The sequence below is a fragment of the Typopeltis vanoorti genome, chromosome 10 (assembly GCF_054136105.1).
Source record: "Typopeltis vanoorti isolate ZY-2024b chromosome 10, IOZ_Tvanoo_1.0, whole genome shotgun sequence".
NCBI lineage: Eukaryota > Metazoa > Arthropoda > Arachnida > Uropygi > Thelyphonidae > Typopeltis > Typopeltis vanoorti.
Genome location: NC_143558.1, coordinates 88062339 through 88081279, shown reverse-complemented (window position 1 = coordinate 88081279; position 18941 = coordinate 88062339). Strand labels below are relative to the sequence as shown.

General features: G+C 37.5%; 1 protein-coding gene across 3 annotated transcripts in view; it reads right to left on the bottom strand.

The window, feature by feature from the left end:
- Positions 1 to 701: 701 nt before the first annotated feature.
- Parp1 (Poly-(ADP-ribose) polymerase) overlaps positions 702 to 18941 on the bottom strand; it is a 583272-nt gene continuing 565032 nt past the window's right edge. For all 3 annotated transcript variants that reach the window (XM_090399735.1, XM_090399736.1, XM_090399737.1), the window contains exon 25: positions 702 to 897. In XM_090399735.1, coding sequence (XP_090255861.1) covers positions 825 to 897 — 73 coding nt within the window. In that variant the 3' untranslated portion in view covers positions 702 to 824. The remainder of the gene's footprint in view (positions 898 to 18941) is intronic.

The window sequence follows — 18941 nt, the reverse complement described above, 5'->3', positions numbered from 1 at the left end:
ATCTTGTAAACTCCTGGATACTGAAGAGAGATGTTTTACTTTAGGTCTACTAAGTATGGAGCGAAGTTTAGGTAACGTACTGAAATAAGTTTTAATGTTGAACTTCTTAAGAATTTTTGCCAGTTTGGCAGAGAGGGAGCTGATGTATGGCAAAGATATATATATGCTCTTGGGGAAGAATCTTCAATAGTAGGAAAATGATTTGCTAAAAACCACCTCAGAGTTACCAAGAAACATCCTTCTTTCCCTCAGATCTATTCATCTGCTAATCCCATGATTATGCAGTCTTCCAAAGATCCACAAAGTTGCCCCCCCCCCCACCCAGACCAATTGTTGAAGGTAAACTCACCTACTTACAACTTGTCTAAATATCTCGCATCCTTCTTGAAAAACCTAACAGGAAAATCCTTCTCTTATATAAAACATTCAGTTGACTTCATATCTCAAATCAAAGACTTCAAACTTAACAAATCAGATTTGATGGCTAGTTTTGATATAGTTTCTCTCTTCCTACCCAAGTAAAATATTAGATGTGACTACATATATATTGGAGATCTGAAAAACCACAGATTAATTTGAAAGAATATTGATAATAGGAAGCTAATAATATTGCAAACTAAACTTAATCAGGTAATATACTAACAGTATCCTGGAATTTTTATATATTTGAATACAGTAATAAAAGAAAGGAACAATGCATAAAAATGTTTTATATTTTTATTTAAAACAAAGACAGGAACAGACTATATTACATAAATATGGTTCACCATGAGTGATACTTTAATTCTTTTCCCTATTACAGGACACATTTAACTGCAACAACTTCAGTACTTCCACTTGAAATTCACTTTCAGCAAATATTTAATGTTAATCTGAGCTGTATCATAAACAATGTATCTGAATAAACAGTAAAGGAAAAACAATCAATGCTTTAAGAAATCAGGAAGAACCCCAGACTTTTTTTTTTTAATTTTTATTATTTTTCTTTTTATTGCAGATTACTTTAACAGTTTTATTTATATTTGATTATACACTGCACTATAAAATGAATAGTATTTTAGGAAAGTCATAAATGAATTAATATTATTTGGCCTAAATAAATAGTTTAATCTCTATGTGTGAAACATATAGATGACATACTAATGAAATTATTACTCTAATAATTATCAAAATCAATACATGGGTTTTAGTAGTAGTTACAGTAATTGAATGAGTTTGCTGCAGTGAGTACTTGGCCATATTGTGCTTTCCAGAAACTTTCTGCATACTTGTAAGTAAAATCGACTCTGTAGTGTACTGAGATGTTTTATTTGTGATATGATTTTTAACCAAAACATACATGGGGGGGGGGGGCTGAAAAACACCTAGAACAAAAATGACTGTAATAATAAAATTAGTTTAATCCTTTATCCAAGTGTGAGCAAACAAAGTTTGCACCTGAAGTATCTCGTTGCAACGAGTTGCCTTGGTGTTGTATCACTTTACCCTAGTCCTGAAGATACTTCAGGCGCAAACTTTGTTTGCTCACACTTGGATAAAGGATTAAACTAATTTTATTATACTCTAACCAAGTGAAAAAATAAACTTTCAACAAAAATGACTGATTTGTGCAACAAGGAAAGACTTTTTCTCAGAGGATTGCAAATGATGCAGCAGCATTGTAACAAGTGTATAACACTGCATGGGGAACATGTAAAATAATGTATAAGTTACATGGCTCTACTTCAATTCCTTCATGGTGATTATCACAACTTTTCAGCAACATCCTTGTAATATTAGTTGTAGACATTTTTGTGGCCAATTAAACTATTGATTACAGAGCAGTGAAATTTAACCTTTAACTTACATAATACAAATATTTCTGATTATTTTTGTCCATATATATTTACCTCTAGGCATAAACCTTTAATCTATCAGTAAATCATTTACAGTTTTCAGCACATACAAACCACATGTATTACATGCATACCTGAAGTCTGTAAGCCATATATCAATGATGCCACTGCTCGCTCCAACTCCACCTTCAGGCTGGCGATACTGAGGTATCGTTTCTTGCAGGCTACTCTATCAAACTTTGACTACAATTTGCAGTCCAGAGGATTGATATAGAGACTTCCAGATGGTGATATGTGGTCAGACACATTCGCCTCCAACCACTGTTGTGTGGTTCTCGCCTTGTGTGTAGAGGCTCAGTCCTGTTGGAAGGTCCACTGCCTATGGTGAAACAAGGTGTTGTTCAGAGGGCTGTACCACAGGTTCCAGCACAGTCTTGATACATTTTGGCAGAGATTTTGACTCCTTTCTTGCAGAAAGGAGTCAAACCCCCAGCAAACCATCACTGATGAAGGGTGATGATCTCTCTGAATCCTGAGAGTCAAATCTGGCAGATGCTGTGCGAACATCTGGGACACATACCTGACTGTTTTGGTGGTTAAACGACTCTTCAATGGTGAAAATCTTCTCATCTGTGAAGAGAATATCTCCATGTCAGTTGTTCATGTACCACTGGAGAAGGCCTTTGATTATTTTATCACCCTCTGTCACATAAGTTATAGTGTTAGGAAGTGTCCAGTAGAACAAAGACAGCTCTCACTCCCAGGTCATCAGTTAGTACACGTGACCTCATTCTCTATGGAATGTTCATCTCTTGCAATATCAGTTTCTGCATTCTCAAGGAATTATGGCATAGGCTTGTCTTCACAGCCTTCACAAACTGTTGAGTCCTGTTCTTTGGAGTCAGATACGTCTTCTGTATATCATTACAACAGTCAATAATCCAATACACAAACATCCTACTGATCCCAAGTGTTTTTATCATGTTGAAAATAACAGGTGGCTGCATTTCAAGCTTGTGAAGTGCCATTACAGCTGCATGGTTCTCATAATCTCCCCACTGCATGCTAATCTGTATCTGTATACAAGTTCTGGCATCACTTGTATACATAATATCTCTGCTGTTTCTAGATCTGTCACAAATAAATTTGCAACAAAATCTTAATAGGAGAATGCTAGAATTCCTTCACTACCTTGATATGGCAGAAACTATGCAAAGCTGATGAACCTGGTCAGAATTCTTCAGTACTTAATCGAGAGTTAATTGATTGGTTTGGGGTTTATTGGTGCAAAGACAGCTAAGATCAAACTGTACTACTACAAAGGTTACAGCATTACACAGAAAGCAGAAAATAAACAGCTAAATTTGGTATTATTATTTATTATGATTATTATTTACTGTATGTCCATGGAGTCTAAATATCCATTGCGGGAGACCCAAATCAACCATCATATACACAAATCTTATCATACGTCTCCTTGAATCTATAACAACAAAGTTTAGTTGATAGGCAGAAAAGAGGGGACATGATAGAAACTTTTAAATATTAAAGGGGGTTTTATACAATTGATGCAAGTGAAAATTTTCAATATATGACAAATAATGGGAGAATGAGGGCCATCCATGGAAGTTGTGTAAGAGTATGGTTAGTAGGGATATGCGGACCAGATTTTTTTGCATGGAGAGTGGTGAGTGAGTGGAATGGATTGCCAGCATTGGCTGTGAGGTCCCTGATGGTGAATAGATTCAAGGAGATCTATGATGGTTGATTTGGGTCTCCTGCAATGAATCTTTAGACTCCGTGGACATGCAGTAAATAATAATCATAATAAATAATAATACCAAATTTAGCTGTTCATTTTTTGCTTTCTGTGTAATGTTGTAACGTTTGTAGTAGTAGTACAGTTTGACCTTAGCTGTCCTTGCACCAATAAACCCCAAACCAATCAATTAACTCTTGAATAAGTACTGAAGAATTCTGACCAGGTTCATCAGCTTTGCATAGTTTCTGCCATATCAAGGTAGTGAAGGAATTCTAGCATTCTCCTATTAAGATTTTGTTGCAAATTTATTTGCGACAGATCTAGAAACAGCAGAGATATTATGTATACAAGTGACGCCAGAAGCATCATATCATTGCTTACCGATAAACAGAAATTCTTTATAATAAAAAAAAATATAGATTTATAGGATGTTTGTGAAGATATAAAAGTTGCTGAATTAGGAAAAAAGAGTCAATCAGTATTGGAAGCTTACTGCCAAGGTATGATATGTGTGAGCTGAGATGATTACATAGAATAGATTTGGTGTTAGGTGATTCAAGAAATTAGTGAAAGGAATACAAATAATAAGGGAAATTAGATATGAGAAGGTGGCCTCATGAGAACTTGGAAATGAGGGAAGGGAATGAGTGAGAATAACAGTATAGAAGGGATGACTCTGAGAATGGTGGGACTAGATTGTGGCAGTGAGGCTAAGGAATTTGGTTGGTGAATCAATTTATGCTGCCTATTTGAAACAATGAGATTTTAAGAGTTACCTGAGCACAGATCAGCCAGGCTGCCAGTGATCATGGATATTCACTAATTCCAGAAGTATCAGTAAATTTTAGACTATGAATTTTTAGCACTAGTAAATCAAATTAAAAAAAAATTACTGACAATAGTGACATGGTAACTGAAAAGATCTTTACAGGAAGATAATGTGGCAGGTACTGCATATTAACGATAGGAAGATTGGAAGAGTGCTGTTTTGAATTTTGTCATCAATGAAAAATCTGCTCCAGCTGAAGAAAAAATGAAATATTTATTAATACAACAAAGTCCTTTAATCCCCATTCCACTATTCAAGCCTTGATTTTCCAAGAAATGTACTAAGGCAGTCCGAGAAAAAAATGTAGCATATCACAAGTAGTTCAACACCCAAACTCCAGCATACAACAGGTACAAAACAGACATAATCCAAATCAGCTTTTGAACCAAGTGGTGCCAAAATATTTGCCTCCTGCCTAAATGATAGTTGAGCAAAGTACTAGAATGCTCAACAATCTTTACAAAGAACAGCATAAGGGTTCTGAATAACATGGATCCGAATATAAATTAAATTACACTTTAATAAATATTTCCGATATTTCGGCAACGTCATGTTGCCATTTTCAAAAGGAACTTGCAAAAGGGCATGTGCACGCAGGCACTACAACACAGTAAATGAGAATGAAGCTATTGCTCTTCTAGAGTCCTGATGGTGCCCTCTAGCGGGCTAAGTGGGTGTTCTTGACCATTAGGCTGAAGGTCTGCTAATGTATGCCTCCCAAACTTGGGGTAGTCGCATACAACCAAATTTGTTGAGGTTTGGAGAGTTTCTTAGGGCTGAGACTGATTCCATAAATAGTCTTTTGAATTTGTATTTGCTACGGTGTATTACTGTAGCTTTCTTCCACCGTATTCTGTGGCACGTATCCAGAGCATGGTCTGCAAAACCAGAATGGCTGTACTTGTGAAACCGGATGTAGTCCTTGTGTTCAGAAATTCTGATATTCACTGTCCTGCCTGTTTGGCCAAAGACAGTTTACAACTGCAAGGGACCTGATATACACCAGGTAGGTCTAGGGGAAGTGGTTGGTCTTTGGTGAAGCAGTAGGCTGAGTGTTCGCTATTTGGCCACATGGCTCTGAAACACTCCTCTCCTTTTTAACACACTTAAACAACCAACACTCCAGAATCAAGTTCACCGCGGAAAAAGAGGAAAACAACAGCCTCCCTTTCCTAGGCACACTAGTCACCCACCAGCCTGATGGAACCTTAGTTTTCTCAGTTTATAGAAAACCCACCCATACAGGCAGATACATTCAGCAACCCCCCCCCCCCCCCCCCCGACAACAATATGAAGTGGTGAAAACACTATACAACAGGGCTAAATTAATCTGTTCTAACGATATGGCCCTAAACACTGAACTAAATCACATCCTCAACACTTTCTCAGCCAATGGCTACCCCCCTACTCCAAAAATCCCAAAATTATTAAAACCCACAAACCACAGCCCCCCCCCCCCCCCCCTACACACACACAACAAAGATTACTCTAAATCCATCACCATTCCCTACATCCGAGGCACCTCAGAAAAAATTACCAAAAATTTAAAAAAAAACATGACCTGACCTCTTGTTACAGGCCTTACAGAAAATTGGCATCCCTTATCTGCTCCACCAAAGACCAATCACTTCCCCTAGATCTACCTGGTGTACCAGGTCCCTTGCAGTTGTAAACTGGCTTACTTGGGCCAAACAGGCAGGACAGCGAATATCAGAATTTCTGAACACAAGGACTACATCCGGTTTCACAAGTACAGCCATTCTGGTCTTGCAGACCATGCTCTGGATACACGCCACAGAATACGGTGGAAGAAAGTTACAGTAATACACCGTAGCAAATACAAATTCAAAAGACTATTTATGGAATCAGCCTCAGCCCTAAGAAACTCTCCAAACCTCAACAAATTTGGTTGTATACGACTGCCCCAAATTTGGGAGGCATACATCAGCAGACCTTCAGCCCAACGGCCAAGAACACCTACTTAGTCCGCTAGAGGGCACCATCAGGACTCTAGAAGAACAATAGCTTCATCTCTTCATTCTCAGTTACTGTGTTGTAGTGCCTGCGTGCACATGCCTTTTTGTAAGTTCCTTTTGAAAATGGCAACGTGACGTTGCTGAAATATCGGAAATATTTATTAAAGTGCAATTTAATTTATATTCGGATCTACGTTGTTCAATTCCTTAAGTGATTTAGAAATGCATAACCAACGTATAAGCCTGTCTACGAGAATCAACATGGATATCAACATCTGTTTTAAATTTGTACCCCAGAATTAAAGCTCATCATATATTGTCTAAACGAGCTATAACACTCTGGCATTTCTCCTACTGCATGGAACTAGCCTATATTTAACTAATCCCAGAGAAATAACATAAGAATCAGTCACACCAAGCTATTATATGAATTTCTCTCACAAATAATGGAGAAAATCAACAGTCATTTCTTCAACACATAGAGACCTGTCAATTAATCAACAACCATCAATATGGACTGCACTCCTCAATCCACAGCAGATCTCCTTGCCAACATCACTCATTTTGGATATAAGTTATGGAAACGTTTAGTGAATTTATATGGTTAATTCTTGATATTTCTAGGACATAAGATTGGATCTACTCTAAGGACTACTTGTCAAACTCCCACCATATGACGAACCATTCTTTCCAAATGGATTTTCAATTTTCTCTCTATTCATTCACTGCATGTCATGGTAGGTGATGTGATGTTTCATCCAACTCAGGTTTCACTAGCAATGCCTTCAATAACAGTCTTCTTGTCATTACAGCCAAGATGATAAACTTGGACACTATCAAAACAAAGTCCTGTTTTATTTTAAATAAGATAATGCTTTATCTCATCTCCCCTTTGATTACTCAGATTTCAGTGGAAGATCAGATCACTATTCTTGGAATAACTTAAATCACTAATCTTTCCTGGCATATGAATATTGCATTATAACCTTCTTAACCTCCTGACAATCAGTATCATTTTTCTGATCAAGGTGCTACTTCTAATCTGCATGACATGACTTCTAACAATATATAAAACCCAAATCGGACACATACTCAAGAATACTGATTTCACATTTGGGAGAGTGCTCTGAAGTGCTTGATACTATACAGAAGACAATCTGGTTAACTGATGCCCCCCCCCCCCCCCCACATTTCTCTCACACACAGACTTACTCCAGTCATTTTCTCAAAGACTTTTGTTTCTGTTTTATATATCTTCTTTAGATATAAACAGTCGTGAGCTATGGAAATTTTAACAAAGGGCTCGCATAGTAGAGCAAAAAGGAAAAAAGCCTAACTTAGCCCTTATAATTATTACTATTACTATTATTACGGGCAAATCCAGGGAGTCATTAGACTCATCGAGAGAGGCCACAAATCATATTCATCACAACTATCTGACATTCATACAGTATCTATCATATCTCGCCTTAAACTCATTCACTGTCACAGCATCCACTACAGACTCAGGGAGCGCATTCCACTCATTCACTACTCTAAAAGTAAAGAACCCAGCTCTAACACCTTTACTAACCACACTTTTGCCCAGTTTCCATGGATGTCCCCTAGTCCTCCCACAACCAGCCCTGTTCTCAAAAATATCTTCTGAATTAATTTTATAGAAACCCTTCAGTAATTTGAATGTCTCAATCATATCTCCCCTCCTCCGCCTATCAACCAATTTTTGCAACCCACAAATCCTCAACCTGTTCTCATACGGTTCATTCCACAGACCTGCTATCATCTTGGTCACTCGCCTCTGGATCCTCTCCACATCCTCCCCATCAAGAAGAAACCTAGGTGACCAAATCTGAGCACAGTAGTCTAGATGGGGTCTTATCAAGGCTCGATAGAGAGGAACAATAACCTGCTTGTCAACGTATTCTTCAGCAACCAAGTGATTTGATGAGCTGTTTTGGTCACTTTTGCAATGTGTCCCCTAAATTTCAATTCCTTATCCACCAACACTCCTAAATCTCGTGCCTCATCAATTTCCTAGAGCAGGGTTCCACCAATGCAGTAAACTGCCGCCAATCTTTTCACCCCACCCAACTTTGCATCATCCGCAAACAAATGAACTGTTCCTCTCAGATCATTTCCTATATCATTTATGAACAAATTAAACAGCAGTGGTCCAAGAACAGATCCTTGTGGCACACCACTAGTCACAGGCCGTCTTGTGGACTCTACTCCCGAGTAAACCACTCTCTGATATCTCTCCGTCAACCACCCTCCTATCCATCTCACCAACCCTATGTCCATTCCCATATGCTGCAATTTACTGATTAGAATTCCATGTGGAATCCTGTCAAAGGCCTTGGCAAGGTCCAGTAGAATCACCGTAAACCCATTACCCTTATCCAGTTCAGCCGTCACTGTGTTATAATACGTGAGCAAGTTACTGAGGCATGACCTACCCTTCACAAAACCATGCTGTCCCCGATACAGTATCCCATTTTCTTCAAACCAATCTTGTATTTTCCTTTTGACTATTTTCACTAAGACCTTGACAATGATTCCTGATATGCTAATCGGTCGGTAATTTACAACAGCAGTCTTGGAACCACCTTTATGCAGTGGAACTATTTTCCCCTCTTACCACCCGCTCGGGACTAACCCAGACCCGAGACTCAAATTAAACAAAATGGTCAAGGGTACTGACAATTCTTTAGCTGCTTCTCGTACAACACGAGCTGGTATACCATCCAATCCCACAGATGTATTGACATTGAGGTTATGCAATAGACTACTCACCTCCACTTCATTAACCACAATTCCCGTATAATCTACTGGTTTATTCGTTTCTGCAATGTCACCACCTGGATGATATACTTTTGCAAAGTGCTCACTCAGTAACTCAACTATCTCAACTGATTCAGTTACCTCCCTACCATCGGCATTCTTTAAAATCAATCTGCCATGTACATTTTTCCTTTTACTTGCTACATATCTAAAAAACTGTTTAGGATTCTCTTTAGCCTGCATGGCCAATGTTCTTTCGTAATCCTTTTTTGCTTTTCTTGCCACACTCGTCACCCTTCTGGCCTGCGCTTTATACCGTTCATGTGCCTGCCAGTCACCCTTCTCCTTAAATTCCCTCCATAGTTGTTTCTTTTTTTGCAACTCAAGCTTAATGGTGTTATTCATCCATTTAACCCCTACGTGATTTATTATTCGGACTCTAGATATACAGTCAGCCATTGCTTCATGTAAGCACTTCTTAACTACCTCCCATGCACCATCAACTTCTAGTCCTTGCAGTTGTACATGCCATGGCACTGAACCAATCAAACTCCTAAGCTTGTCATACTTTCCCGCCCGATAATTCCACATGTACCCTGTCTTAATTGAAAATTCTACACCTTTAGCCACCTCCCAAGTTAAGACCCTATGATCACTCTCACCGATTGGTGGCAATGTGGTCATATTTGTTACAGCCAAATCCTCAGATGTAATTACTAGGTCAAGCACTCTCTGACCCCTAGTATTTTCCATTACATGCTGTCGCAGATAGTTATCCCTTAATAACCGCATAAAATCCAGTTCCTTCCTCCCGTGTGTCCTCTCCTCACTCCAATCAATGCGACCATAGTTGAAATCTCCCATAATAATCACCCTCCTTCCACCCATTTCTTCTATTTGCTTGTGCATACTGTCACCACCATCTTTTCCATCACCTGGTCTATAGCAGCACCCAATTGTATATTTAGTTCTGCTAGCCACAATCTCACACCAAATGGCCTCAAATGTGCTCTTTTCTCTATCCTGCAATTCAACTTCTATTCTCCTTGGCTGGAGCTCATCAGCTATCATCAACAATACTCCTCCCCCCATTTTATTCTCTCTGTCATTCCTGAACACACTATACCCATCACATTCAATCCCACTAGTTATATCATCTACAGTCAGCCATGTTTCACTAATACCTATAACCTGTGGTCTGGAAGTGCCAACCATGGCCAAAAACTCTTCCTTCTTGTTCCTAATACTCCTGGCATTAGTGTACATGAATTTAAGACCCCCCATTAGCCCCAACCCTACCTTGATGCCTTATATTAACTATCCCACTCTGATTTGTTGTCCTTATTTGCTCTGGCATATTATATTCATTCTTACATTCAACTGCCTCCATAAGGACTGTATCTCTACCCATCCCCCCTAACAAATCTAGTTTCCCTGAATTTGCACATCCACTACATTCAGCAACACTTTCTCAAGTCTTCTTACACCGTAACCATTCAAATGCAAGCCATCCATCTTATATAGATCCTTTCGCCCATCAAACTCACTCCACACATCCACAAATTCCACACCACTCGTCATACATAACCCACGCATAAAGTCATTTGCAATTATAGCCCTCCTTTTAAACATTTCACTGTCATACCGTGGCAAAAGACTAATCATTCTAACTCTCTCACTCTTTTCTTTTGCTACCTCAAACAATTCATTCAGGTCTTCTATCATTTCCATTTTATCTCCTTTCAAATCATTCGTACCTGCTTATAATACTTATATTGGATTTTGTAGAGCTTCTGATAGATATGATAATTCCTGTAGAATATCAATAATTAATGGCAGATCTTTTAAAAATTCCAAATTGAGAAGTTGGTTTAAAAAGACCTTTCGATACCAAGGTCTTTTGAAATCGTATTTAATTCTCGTTGATTGATGGTAAAATGCTTATAATTTATCCATAAATATTTCGAAATGAAATATTTATTTAATGTTTTTTATCGAATTGTGTAATGCTAAGTGTAAATGATGAGCACAATGCCAAATCACAACGTTGGGAAATTTTTGTAGAAGTTGATTGCAACACCTGATTTGTTTCCTAACATTATGCTAGCTCCATCAGAACAAAATGCAATGAAATGATTTTTTATATAGTTATCAGAAAATCCATATGAATTTAAAGTAGCATGTATATATTCCACGGTGGTATTTTCTAGTTCTACAAGATTATTAAATAAGAAGAACAAGGGGCTCCCGCGAGTCCCTTATATCTCACCACTGGATATAATGCACACTAGTCTGCTGCTATTCAAATGTACTCAAATGACTTCTCATCTTCCTTTATCACTCTCTACTTCTTCACACTGTTTATCCTAAAAACTGTAAGCTCCATTTGTTCAAAACACATAACAGGTGATTCTCCTTAAGCACTTGCTTCTACAAAACATGGATGTGTTATAGGTTTTGCAGTCGCTTATATATTTGGTTAACATATTTGAGAAAACTTATAACTATAAAAGCCAAGACAAAATAATAATAATAATAAAATAGAGTATGATCTATTTATTTTAAAATTGCATAACTAGTTGTGTCTTACCAGGATACATCATCAGGTGCAAAAACAAAGAAGGGGGGGGGGAAATCAGAGAATTACACTAAACATTATAAAAATATAATTCTCATCATATTAAAAACAGCTTTTGAAGTAATTTTGGATCTAACTGTATTGCTGAACATATGCTCAACAATACAGATGTCAGGCATGTGTTCAACATGGTTGTAGCTGAGATTTACATTCATTAAAGAATAATTTCTGAGGATTCTAAATTTTTCGCTCAAGCTTACTGTAACATCTATATAGGATTTCCAATATATCCACAATTTCACTTGATGTGTGATGGATTGGTCATCATTGGGATCAGAAGAATTTAAAATGTGATTAGATAGACCTGAAGCCTGGGATCTACCATAAGTGATATCTCTAACATGCTCTTTGTATGGTCGTTTATTCGATTTAAGAGCCACTGCAATCACACTAAAGATGGTACACACCTGGGTAGCTGTTGTGTTTTGATTTAACCTGGTGAGGCAGGGATCAAAGTTTGGTTAGAAGCGGGAACGAATTTCAGATTTTATACTTCTTGAGAATTTTTACTAACTTGGTTGTAATGGAACTGATGTACAGGAAAGAAATAGAACCTTATATATCATTATCTTCAACACAGTGTGCAGGTGAACTGAACAGGAGTTTTAAAAGTTTCCAACGTAGAAATGATACAAAGTTTTTGGGATGGGTAATGACGAGGCTGAGCATGAAGATATCAGATAGTACATGTAGGTTTTCTGTACACAGAGATATTCAGTTTGACACTAAGGAAGAAAACTGTTGACTTCTAACTTTATGGTAAATTTCATTCAAATACTGAGATAGTTCAAGAACTTTTGGATCGCTCCAAATCAAGAAAATATCATCAACGTATGTCTTCTAGTCTTCATTTTAATGGGAGGTATTCATGACTTTTTTTTCAAAAGTTTTCAAGTAGATATTTGCCAGTACAAGAGATAGGAAGAAGCTGCTCATGTCCAAGCTGCAATTTTGTTTGTAGATGTTTCTCTGTATAAAAAGTAACTTAAATTTATATAATGAAAAAAGAGCATCATAAGTTTCCTAGATATCTTGTGAAAGAGCTATTACTTCTTCATTAGGAACAACAGCAAAGGAGGTGACATCAAAATTGCATCCCTTTAACAATGTACCTTTCATCATGGAACCAAAATGTTCACAATTCTGGATATAGGAGGCTGTGATATATAGAACCTGTTAAATCTTTTAATAATTTAGTCTGAAGTTCTAACAGTTTATATGCAGGGAGTCAATGACTTCTACCATTTCTTTATGTATTTTAAGGACACTATATAGGCAAAGAATTAGAAGATGTAACAAACATACAGTCTCTTAATTCTCCAGAGAAGACTGGCATGGTTATGGAGTTTTCATGTTAGATCTCTTTCAAGAACCAGTAAGTATCTATATGAAGTAACTGAGACATTTTGTAATTATATTCCTTGGTATCTAGGATTACAGTGCCATTACCTTTATCTGTCAAAAGAATTATAATATTGTTATTTTCCATTAAATTTTTAGAGCTTGTTATTCCACCATGGTAATATTATCTTTTAATAGTTTTTCTTTGTTTATTGCAAAGACTGATTTCATTGATAATAAATGAGTCTCCTGTGGGGAAAGGAAAGAAGCAGCTTTTCTATGTTAGATAATATGAGTTCTTATACCTAAAGTTTGAGGATAGATTGTGAAGTTAAATCCTTTCATGAGAATGCCTTTTTCTTTATTTGACTGATGGTAGCTAGGCTTATTTAACTACAATCTTATTAAGGAGGGGATAATGATGCTTTGGTTTAGATTATTTCTTTATTCTTCCATCAAAGTCTCAAGTTTTCTAACTACTTTATATCTAATCGTGAGTTAAATGTTAAAAGCTTGCAAGTTAAGGGTACTTTTAATACACTTCCATATATTATTTAATAATATTTGATCCAAGGAGGTGGATAGAGATGTCTTATGGGGATTTTAAAAGCTAAAGTGCTTAATGTCACATATCCGTTCATTCATTAATTTTTTTTTTTTAAATTTGTAATAGATCATTTTTGTCATTTCAGTTTTAATCACTTCAATCCTTGCTTTTCCCAGTAAAACCAAAACACAATAACCTAAAGTTACCAGGTGCATTGTCTTTAGTTTGATTTCAATGTCTATATTATGACAAACAGAAAAATTGAATAAACTATGTATGGAAGAGTATGTCAGAGATACCACTTTTGGCTTTAGCTATATCCAATCATGTTTTTAATTCTAAAGATCCCAACAATTACCAATTCATCACAGATCCAGTGAAATGGGATAGATTGGAGAACCTATATAGATGTTACAATGAGCTAGAGAGAAAAACATTAGAATACACAGAAATTATTTTCAACCCTGTTCCCAGATTGCTATTCTGCTGCTGTTCAACTAGTGTGAATGTGACTGGTTGGTTTATTGGTCCAAGGACAGCAAAGGTCATACTTAACCACAGCGAAGGTTACAGCAGTACACAAGGCATTAACAATCAGAGATAAATTAGTAAATAATACACATATACAAAAATTAAGTTAAGCAATGAAGTATTCACATAAATAAAATTTATAATCAGTTGTGTTTGTATAAATTAATTCTTTGTAAAAAGTTAAAAGCATCATACAATTTGTCCGGGTATGATAACGTGTCCTTAAGTGTAAATGGCTTGGCTAGACAGGTAAAAATCAGCCCTTAGTAAATAAGAATGTGTGAGATGACCATGACCTATGTAAGAACAGCTTCCTCTCTCTTCTGTTTCTATGTTGACTAGACTGCCAATGCTTGATATCATGAAATCTGTTTGTCATTGCTTCCTGCCATGATAACTGTCTGGGCAATCAGCTTATAAACTGTCTGTGTTAGAATGAAATTATCAGTACATGAAAAAAAGTATGAGATGATCTAACAGCTGCATCTGCAGTCACATTTTCTTTACTTCCAGTGTGGTTGGGAAGCCAGAATATACAACTGAATATCAAAACTAAGAGTCTTCATTTTGTTCAACAGGTGTAACAAATGACACAACACTGGATGCGTTTTATACACAGGAACAAACTCACACATTTCTGGTAGTTGTTTTCTTTTATTTGCACAAGTGCAAGCTGAATGACATGCAACTCTGATGTATAATTACTGCAATCAGGTGAGATCTAGTTGGAGATAGTAATGTCAAGAAACATAGCACAGCCAACAGAGGTGTCAATACTTGAACCATCAGTGTAGATGGGCAAGTGTGGGCTGCTCTGTGTGTATTAAACAATTGTAGGTAGACAAATGATGGACTAAAAAAGACTTCTGTAGTTGACAAAGTGAGAGGTTCAAGGATGGAGTGCAATATTGTCAACATTCATACCAACAGCTGTTTTTAACATGCATACAGAGGACACATGGGACATCTGATGTGTGATATTGAGCTTCTCAACACAAACAAAAGAGATTAGTCCACATACAATGCTCTGGAAGAGATTTTACTTTTAGTGCATAATTAAGAGACAACCTTTCCGTCTAAGTGATAGAGCCAGTTCATTTGCTTCAACACAGAGTGAATGATATGCAAAAGGCACCAGTAGCTATCTGTATACCCTGATGATGGATGAATTCATCAAAATAACCTGCAATGCATCAACTGCAGGTTATTCTGCCTTGCAGAACCATCAACTTGAAACCCCTAATGCAGCTTTGAGCATATCAGCACATATTAAAGATGAAACAATGAAGATCGATCCATACTTCATTCAGTAGAAGATAGAGCATAAAGGAGATTCAATGCTCTCTGCACTTTTCTCTTAGTTGATGAATGTGTGAAACAAGTGTAAGTTTTCTATCAAAAATGAGTCCAAAGACCTTGACTTCTGTTGCTACTGGAATAACAGTTTGTCGAATCCTTAACTCTGAGTCTGAGTGAAGAGTGCGATTTCTGCAGAAGTGTACACAGACACTTTGTTTCTGTTGAAAACCTGAACCCATTACTAAGAGTCCATAGAGAAACATAATTAATTCCTTGTTGAAGTTGTCTTTCAATTACCCTCATGTTATGACAGTGACAGTAAATTTTGAAGTCATCAACATAAAGAACATTATTATTATTACGGGTATCTCCATGGAGTCAGTAGACTCATCGTGGGAGACCCAAACTAGCAAAACAATATCTGTCATATCTCTTCTTGAATTCATTTACAGACGAAGAGCTCACAACTAAGTCAGGCAATGAATTCCACTCATTCACCACCCTCCAGGCAAAAAACCTTGTTCTGACACCTTTGTTAACCACACTCTTCTTTAATTTCCAGAGATGACCTCTTGTTCTTCCATCACTATCACACAGCTGAAACATTTCCCCTGCATCAATCCTATAAAAACCTTTTAGCAATTTGAATGTTTCTATCATATCCCCTCTTCTTCGCCTATCAACCAATCTCTGCAATCCACAAGCTCTCAATCTATCAATGTAGGGAGCATTTTTTATATCACTCACCAACTTGGTCACTCTTCTCTGAACCCTCTCCACAGCCTCCTCATCTCCAAGGAATCCAGGTGACCAGACCTGAGCACAGTAATCCAAATGTGGAAGTATCAATGCTTTATAAAGGGGAATAATAACCTCTTTATCTCTGGATGTCAGTGTGTTCCTCAACAACCAAGTAATCCTATGTGCAATCTTGGAAACCTTAGCAATGTGTCCTCCAAACTTCATCTCCCTATCTACCAATACCCCTAAGTCCCTAGCCTCATCAATCTCTTGGAGTACCTTTCCATCGATGTAGTACACAGCTGGTAATCTTTTAATCCCAAAATGCATGACTTTACACTTTTCCACATTAAACTGACATCCATTTTCTTTTGCCCATTTTACCAGCTTATTTAAATCCTCCTGCAAACTTTCAACATCAGCTTGATTTTTTATTGCACTACACAACTTTGCATCATCAGCAAACAACTGAATATCTCCCTTTAAGCCGTTTCCTATATCATTTATATACAAATTAAACAACATTGGACCAAGCACAGAGCCCTGAGGCACACCACTGGTCACCTGCCTCATTCTGGACTCGGCTCCTCCATACACCACCTTATGGTATCTCTCCCTGAGCCATTCTCCTATCCATATCACCAATTTAATATCCATTCCCATCTGCTCCAATCTGCGTAACAGTGTTCTATGGGGTATCCTGTCAAAAGCCTTAGCAAAATCCAGAAGTACCACCGTATAGCCAGTTCCTTTGTCCAACTCGGATGTTATTCTATTATGAATAGTTAATAGATTGCTAAGGCAGGATCTACCTTTAACAAAACCATGTTGGCCTCTATAGAGTATCATATCCTGATCCACCCATTCTTGAATTTTGTCTTTAACCAACTTTTCCAATACTTTTACCACTACTCCTGAGATGGTGATTGGTCTGTAATTCAATACCGCAGTTTTAGAGCCACCCTTATGCAAAGGAACCACTTTGCCTAACTTCCACTCCCTAGGGACCATACCAGAGTTCAAACTTAAATTAAATATCCAGGTAAGAGGGGTTGACAATTCATTTGCACACTCACACAACACCCGAGCTGATATTCCATCTAAGCCTACCGCAGTGTTTGCATTTAAGTTTTGCAATATATTTAATACCTCTGATTCTTTAGCTTCAATTCTCACATTAGGTATTGCTATAGGTATAGAGATATCCTCACTTGGGTGATAGACTTTTGAAAAGTGATCACTCAGTAACTCGACTATTACATCTGATTTTGTCACCTCAATACCATCAGCACCCACTAAGGTTATCCTTCCGAAGTCATTCTTCCTCTTACTTGCCACATAGCGGAAGAACTCTTTGGGATTACCCTTGATCTCTTTGGCTAAGGTCTTCTCATAATCTGATTTAGCATTTCTTAACTATGCTGGTAACCTTCCTGGCGTGAGCCTTGTACTGCTCATGGGTGTCCTGATCGCCTTTCTCCTTGTAAATTCTCCATAACATTTTCTTTTTTTTGCAGTTCAAGCTTGATACTACTGCTCATCCATCTAATGCCTGCCTTGTTTGACCTCCTGACCATGGGGACACAATCTGATATTGCTTTCCTCAGATACCCGCTGATTTTATCCCAAGCACTGCTAACATCTTTCCCTTGCAATATGTTCTGCCATGGGATGGCTGCAAGCTCACTCCGAAGCTTGTTATAATTGCCTAACCTGTAGTTCCGTACATACCCCTTCTTAATAGAAAAATCCACAGATTTTGCAACCTCCCAAGTCAATACCACATGATCGCTTTCACCAACTGGAGGTAACGAGGACACCTTACTTATGCATATAACCTCTGAACCAATAACCAGGTCCAACACTCTCACACCACGTGTCCCTTCAGTTACGTGCTGTTTCAAGTAATTATCTCGTAGAAGATGTATGAACTCCATTTCCTTTTTGCTACGTGATATTTCCTCCTTCCAATTGATATCACCATAATTAAAATCCCCCATAATAATCACTAAGCCTTCACTCATTGCACTAAGTTGCTGATGCATGAATTCAATATCTCCCCCCGTACTCCCTGGCCTATAGCAGCATCCAACTGTATATTTGGTTGCGTTGGTCACTATTTCGCACCAGACTGCCTCAAATGAACTCTCATTCACATGTCTATCATCATGATATACTACTTTCTTTGGCTGCAACACATCAGCTATCATCAACAGTACTCCTCCTCCTGTTCTATCTTCTCTATCCTCCCTGAAAATACTGTACCCATCACATTCAATTCCAGTGACCACATCTTCTGCTGACAGCCAAGTTTCGCTAATGCCTACAACTTTTGGTGAGATTTCACTGACTAATGCCAAAAATTCTTCTCTCTTATTTCGAATGCTTCTAGCATTGGTATACAAAAATTGCAGATTCCCTCTAGATCTTGTACCGGCTTTAGAACTGATATATAAGTCACTAACTACCGTAGTCCTATGCCGATTTTTATCCCCTCTCTTATGTAATTTATTCTGCCTATAAGGATCAATAAATACACAATCAGTGCTAAAGTTTCTCTCTCTTACACTCAACCTTTTCAATATTAGTTTCCCTGCCCAATAACTTCAACCTGTTCAGAAAACAATAACTTCTTCAATCGCTTATGTCCTTCCATGTTAA